Consider the following 6,504-nt stretch of genomic DNA (forward strand, 5'->3'; position numbering starts at 1 on the left):
TTCACTATAGCATGCTGCTGACTGCAATTAGTCTTTGATTAAAAAGTGCATTTTACATCACAGAGCTGCGCGTTACAATAAATAATTACAAATGAAATAACAGATTTTGACAGTAAAACTTGATCAGTGGAGCGAAGTAAGATACAGCTTATTGTATTTACTGTTTATGAATCATTACTGCACAATTCACTCAATGCATATTGGGATATATTATTGATCCTATATGTAAAAATAATAATAATGTTAATAATGATAATCATAATCATGTGTGTATTGTTTTGATATGTATTTTAAAACAAAGGAAGGAAAAATAGCTAATTTAATTGTACATAATTTCTTTGGATATTTATTGAATTCATTACATTATAGCGTACGTTTTAAAAGAAAGAAAAAGCTATTTTCTATAGGCGTTACAAGTAATAACAAATGCAATATCAATGTGCAATTACAAGTAGCCCTATGTACATATTTACATGTAGTTTATTAATACTCTTGTGTGGTTATGCAAATACACTGTAATGTACAACCAAAACCTCTTCAGCTATGGTGGGATTTTATTTTTTTATTTTTTTAAATGACAAATGAAGTGGCATCATGTCATCCGTCAGCAACTGAAATAAATCAAAAAGAAAGAAAAATGCAATAGATAAACGACGGAAACGCGACGACGAGAACGCACGGGCTGCTTTCTGTGCGGGTTTTGTTCCGGAATTGCATTTCACAGCGCGAGAGAGGGGGCGGAGATGGAATATTTAGATGAGCTGTGATTGACAGCTCCTGTTTCTCCAATGCTCTCAGAAACTCGCCTGCTCCTTCCAGCAACTCTTCACTCTCCACTCCCGAGCACTACAAACAAACGGACGCTAGGGGATCTTCATGACGGCACTCTGCTGATCGCTCCTCTTTTGCGCTTTTATTTATTTTCTTTTATTAGTTTATCCCTGCGCTCGGCGGTTAAATGCGCTGATTCTATCGATCAGCCCGTTTTCTGCCTTTCCTCTACTGGAGAGAAACTATAATAATGTCCTATCCTCAGGGTTACCTCTACCAGCCCCCGGGCTCTCTGGCGCTGTACTCCTGTCCGCTGGCCGCCCCGAGGAGTGAGGAGCTGGCCCGGTCCTCGTCCGGTTCAGCGTTCAGCCCGTACCCCGGATCAGCTGCATTCACAGCCACGGCCAACGGATTCTCCAGCCCTCTGCCCTACTCAACAGATCCGGCCACGGGATTCCCGTCCTACATGGTAAACAGCTCTGTTGTGGATGTTGAGCCGTCGCCATTCACAAGTCATTGTTCTTGATAGGAATGCATGAATATTGTATGATAGCACGGTTATAGTTTTGGTTGTGGGTTCGGGAGTTGCATGCATGTGCGCGCGAGCGCGCGTGTGCGTGTGTGTTTCAAAGGGAAGCTCGTGCAGGTCATGAATACAAATGCCGCACGGCTCTGTGTTACTCTAGTGCAGAATACAGCTGGCCACAATTTAAAAGTTATTATTAAGTCACGAATAAAATGCACAGCATGTAAAATGTAAATGCGTGCTTATTTAAAAGAAACAATAACAGCGTGTCTAAATATTTCTTTCTTAGAATACCTTCAGGCCCACTTTTACAGATGACTTTTACACTGGTAACAGGCCTGATCTACACCGCGTTATTTTTAGACAATAGCTGAAACTATTGGTTGCGATCTTTTAAAATTATCAGAAAGAAAAAGAAAAAAAAAAAAAAAAAATGCAGAGGATAAATTTATTGAGTTGAGGTTTGGAATGATGTGCAGTTAAATAGGCGTTATTTAATCGTCAATTGATGAATTGCAATGCTAATGACATGGCACATGAAAGCGGGTAAAAACGGTCCATATCCAGTGGTTTTCTAATAGGATTTGTAATGCTGCGCTTCACTGATATGCTTCTGACACTGAAAGAGCACTGGGAAAGTCAGCCTGGTGATTATGCAAAATGGCTGCAATTACCCATTATCTGTTATCCACCCCAGTCCCATGTAATTGTGCATTCTGATAATTGCATGAAGGATTAATCATTGTTTATTGGCTTAATTATTATTACTATTATATTTTTGGTTACACTTTATAATAACATTCATTAATAACATTAACATTGTATAATGCAGAACAGATCATTAGTTAATGTGCATTCAAATGTAAGCGTTGGATATATATTGCGTTGACTATATTTATTTTAAAATGCAACGTTTTGTTTATGAATTATGAAGTTGTAAAAAAAAAAAAAGTGTTTTACAAATAATAATAATAATAATAATAACAACAGATGACTGACAAAAAAAAAAAATATGTATATATTTTTGAAGGGGTCTCCGTATGACGCGCACACTACGGGGATGGCAGGAGCCATAAGTTATCACCCGTACGGGAGTCCCGGTTATCCGTACCAGCTGAACGATCCCGCTTACCGAAAAAATGCCACGCGGGATGCGACAGCGACGTTAAAAGCGTGGCTGCAGGAACACAGGAAAAACCCTTATCCCACGAAAGGGGAAAAAATTATGCTGGCCATCATCACGAAAATGACCCTCACGCAAGTGTCCACCTGGTTCGCTAATGCCAGACGGAGACTCAAGAAGGAGAACAAAATGACATGGGCACCACGGAATAAAAGTGAAGACGAGGATGAGGACGACGGCGATGGAGAGAGAAAAGACGAGCGCACGGATAAAAACATGGACAACAGCGAAGCGTCTGCGGAGGATGAAGGTACTTTATTATTATTATTATTATTATTATTATTATTATTATTATAGGCGGATTTAATTTAAATGCATCGCATTAAAATGGACAGTGTTATAAAATGTATACTGCATGTGTTATAAAATGTATACTGCATTTATTGTAATGTGAAACGACTTGACATCTATATATTATAAAACTATACGTTATATCATAATTGTACAATTAAAGACCTTCACGTTGTAAAGCAATTTTAAGAGTTTTCTAAGTTTTTCGAGACCGCAGTAACTCATGGTTGTGTTGTTTTTTTGTCTACAGGCATCAGCTTGCACGTCGATGCCCTGACAGATCACTCCTGCTCAGTGGAATCGGACGGAGAGAAGGTCACGTGTAGGACCGGAGACCTGGTTTGTGATTCTGGACCTGATACCAAGGACAAATGCGACGCGAGCGATCTCGACACGGGCCGCGAGGAGAGGCAAAGAGGCCCGTCACCCAAGCCAGTGACCTCTTCCCCTCTGACTGGGGTGGAGGCCCCTCTCTTGACCCACCATCACCGAGAGGACACCCGAAACAGCAGCAACAAAACATGCCTGGACGGTCAAAACCAAACCGTCAAACCTAAACTATGGTCATTAGCCGAGATCGCCACTTCGGACCCAAAGCAGCATCAGCAGCAGCAGCACTTGGGACAGAACTGTCCCCCGGGCGTTGGCCTTTTGACCTCCACGGCGCCCAGCGCGTCCCCGGCGGGAGCAGTCTACCCCGCCACCTCCATATTAGGAAGACCTCTTTATTACACGTCGCCGTTTTATAGTAATTACACAAACTATGGCAACTTCAGCCCGCTGCAGGGCCAAGGGATACTGCGCTATAATTCAGCTGGCGAGGGACTTCTGCACAAACAGAGTGGCGACCCCCTACTAAAGACTAATCCAAACCAGACTGAACAACATTTCAGGGCCTCCAATGCAGAATCCAAAAAAGGTGCGTAAAGGGTGCATATATACTGTTGATCTTCGCCAGCTTGAATTTGACATATTAACTAATTACATGGTTAACGAAATGCATATCTAATTAAGTAACTATATCAAATGCAATTAGTTGAGAAACTTTTAATGTAATCGCGAACTTGATTTCCTTGGTAGTCTTGTTGGTGTTGTTATTATAGAATCATTGTTGATCACGTCGCGAGTTTAATTTTATTGTTTGAACGTGGCATTTATTTTTCTCAACTATTTATTTTTTTCTCATAATCGAACGGTAGCGTCAAGGCTACAATATACCGTAGGAAATATTTAAGCTGTCAAAACGGTGTAGTCTGTTTCCCTTTACTAAAATGGGTTTGCATTTTCTACAGACCCCACCGAGGTTTTCACAGTAAGACCCCAGTCTTACCTGTCGAGTTAAGCGAAAGACGAGGAAGATCTTTCAAGTAAGTCGCTAATATGAGCATTTGAGGTCAGGTTATGTGCAGTTTTTACTACAATATTGGAATGTTTCCAGAGGCCACTTCCTCATTATTAGTCGTATTGTTCTTGTCAACTAATGTTCCACTGTTATGAGGAATATGAGGCCTTCCGATCTACTCATACTTTATAAGAATATGTGTGGATTCTTCATTTTACGCACTAGTTTTATTCTTTTTTTTTTTTTTTTTTTTTTTTTTCTATCGAAATTCGACTGATGTAGGTTTTGTTTCCTTGGTTCACAGGTAGGTGTCACAATTGCTTTGAACAAAGCGAACAAGCCATCACCTCTCTCTCTCTCCCCAAGCTGTTTTAAACTAACATTTGCTCTTTACGCGGATCCTTTTGTGTGCCACTGTACACCCACGGACTACAGAGCACCTTCCTATATAACAATAACACGTACGATTACGGAAAAGAAAAGAAAAGAAAAGAAAAGAAAAGAAAAGAAAAGAAAAGAAAAGAAAAGAAAAGGCACAATAGCCAGTCTGGTTTGGATGAAACTTTCATTTATTGATGAAGTACTTTTTTTTTCCCCCCCCATATGTGACTTTTCGATGAGGAAACTTATTTCTCAGGATCCTTATAGTAGCTTCATTGCCACCGGTTACAGTATAAACGCGGGGACATTATAACTTCCTATAAGACTTTATGTGCTAGAGGTGTGAAGTGTAAACGAGAACTCGGGACTGGTATAAACTTGACTAAGAGTGGAATACATTTGATATTTATTTTTGTAATGCCTATAATTTATGCAAGTTGTATTGCAATGGTAACTGAAAATTGTTTTGTAAATAAATTATGATGGGTTTTTATTTAAAAAAGCCGAAGTTACACAATGTTGTTAACATGAAGACTTTTACTAATTTATATCTCTGATTGTAAATAAAATGCGCTAGTCTGCACTGGCACCATAGAGTGGACTGTTTTTGAATACGTGAAAACTGACATTGTATTTGTATCTCAATTTTTTCATGATTAGTACAATCATAAATGATACGTATCGTGTCGTGGGCCTACTGTATGTCAGCAGACAAATTCAGACCTGACATACAGATCATAAAATTACGTCAAATGAAATGGCATCTTTAATGTAGCGCATCATTTCAAAATCAAAACGTTTCATTTTTTTTTTTTTTAAATTGCTACAAAAGATTTTTTTATTTTTTTATTTTAAATATCTGGTGTCTCTGAATATGAAGCGTGAATGTTGAATGTGGTCTTGATGGCAGTGAATAATAGAGGCTGCTTATAATCCAGGCCTTCATCTATTTTTCAGCATGATGAATACAGGGCTGGAAAGGAAGCGTTATGAGCTCCCGGCGGGGTTTTAAGATGGTCAGTCGGGCTTCATTATAGACCGATATTGAACGATCCATAAAATCGTGTCTAAACATCTGCCAGCTCCAATGGGGCCCGCGCGCTTCTGTGATGGCAATGACGTCTCTCTTTTACGGGCCACCCCGTTAAAATTGTAAAGGCGTTAGTTAAACAGATTACTGCGGCTCATGTGTGTTAACCTCAACAACCTTTCGATAAATTAAAAACTATTTTTCCTAAATAATAATAATAATAATAATAATAATAATAATAATAATAATGCAATATATAGTATAAAATACAGTATAATAATTATAATGTCAGAGAGCTAATCGTGGGCTATATTGTAAATACAGATTTTAAAGGATTAATGATTAAATAACCATTAGCCTACTCATATCATTGATTTTTATTTCAGTTGATAATTCAGTTGATTGTAATATTTCACGCGCGTTTAATGCCCTAAAACACATTGTACCGCATTGAATTCAGGTCAGTGCTGTGATGGATTCTTTTTTTTTTTTTTTTTTTTGGATAAAATAACGCCTTATTTTGTCATTTGAAGTGTTTTGCGCTTGTGCATATCGGCCTGAGCGAAAGGCTTCATTATTAGAGGTGAATTATTGAAATTCAGCCTTTAATCTCAGGTGGGATCCCGGGGGGGATCGACCACTGTTGTCAAAATAGCACCACAGGCGGTTTCCATTCATACTCCCTTCAAATGTCAACATTTGTTCTCAATAAAAAGAGTTATTGTTTCTGTAAAACAGCCTTTGAAAACATCAAAGAAGTTCAGCCACCTCTGTTTGATTGGGATCAGGTAAAGGTGAGGTAAAGGAGCGCAAGAAGCCTGTTATATTCGCGGCATTTCTATTAAACAGATGGGACGATATTTTAGTCGACGATTTCAATTTTAAATAAGATATTTGACAACTGCAGATTTTTTTTTTTTTTTTTTTTTGTCTGTTATAGTGACAAAGTTGTTCATATATATTATATAGGCTCCGTATAA

At 38.6% G+C, this 6,504-nt stretch overlaps 1 protein-coding gene across 1 annotated transcript; it reads left to right on the forward strand.

The window, feature by feature from the left end:
- The first annotated feature begins 203 nt into the window (after window positions 1-203).
- irx2a (iroquois homeobox 2a) lies at window positions 204-5,088 on the forward strand. Its single transcript, XM_048153559.1, has 5 exons — window positions 204-1,240; window positions 2,328-2,730; window positions 3,022-3,690; window positions 4,064-4,138; window positions 4,418-5,088. Exons 1-4 carry the CDS (start codon window positions 1,022-1,024, stop codon window positions 4,111-4,113), a joined length of 1,341 nt encoding a protein of 446 aa, XP_048009516.1. The 5' UTR covers window positions 204-1,021; the 3' UTR covers window positions 4,114-4,138; window positions 4,418-5,088.
- Window positions 5,089-6,504: the final 1,416 nt, after the last annotated feature.

Source organism: Megalobrama amblycephala, linkage group LG13 (assembly GCF_018812025.1).
Source record: "Megalobrama amblycephala isolate DHTTF-2021 linkage group LG13, ASM1881202v1, whole genome shotgun sequence".
In the NCBI taxonomy this organism is placed as follows: Eukaryota; Metazoa; Chordata; class Actinopteri; order Cypriniformes; family Xenocyprididae; genus Megalobrama; species Megalobrama amblycephala.

Coding starts and splice junctions, on each gene's coding strand:
- irx2a (XM_048153559.1), top strand. CDS start 1,022: ATGTCCTATCCTCAGGGTTACCTCTACCAGCCCCCGGGCTCTCTGGCG. Junction 2,731..3,021: donor AGCGTCTGCGGAGGATGAAG/GTACTTTATTAT, acceptor TTTTGTCTACAG/GCATCAGCTTGCACGTCGAT. Junction 3,691..4,063: donor CAATGCAGAATCCAAAAAAG/GTGCGTAAAGGG, acceptor CATTTTCTACAG/ACCCCACCGAGGTTTTCACA.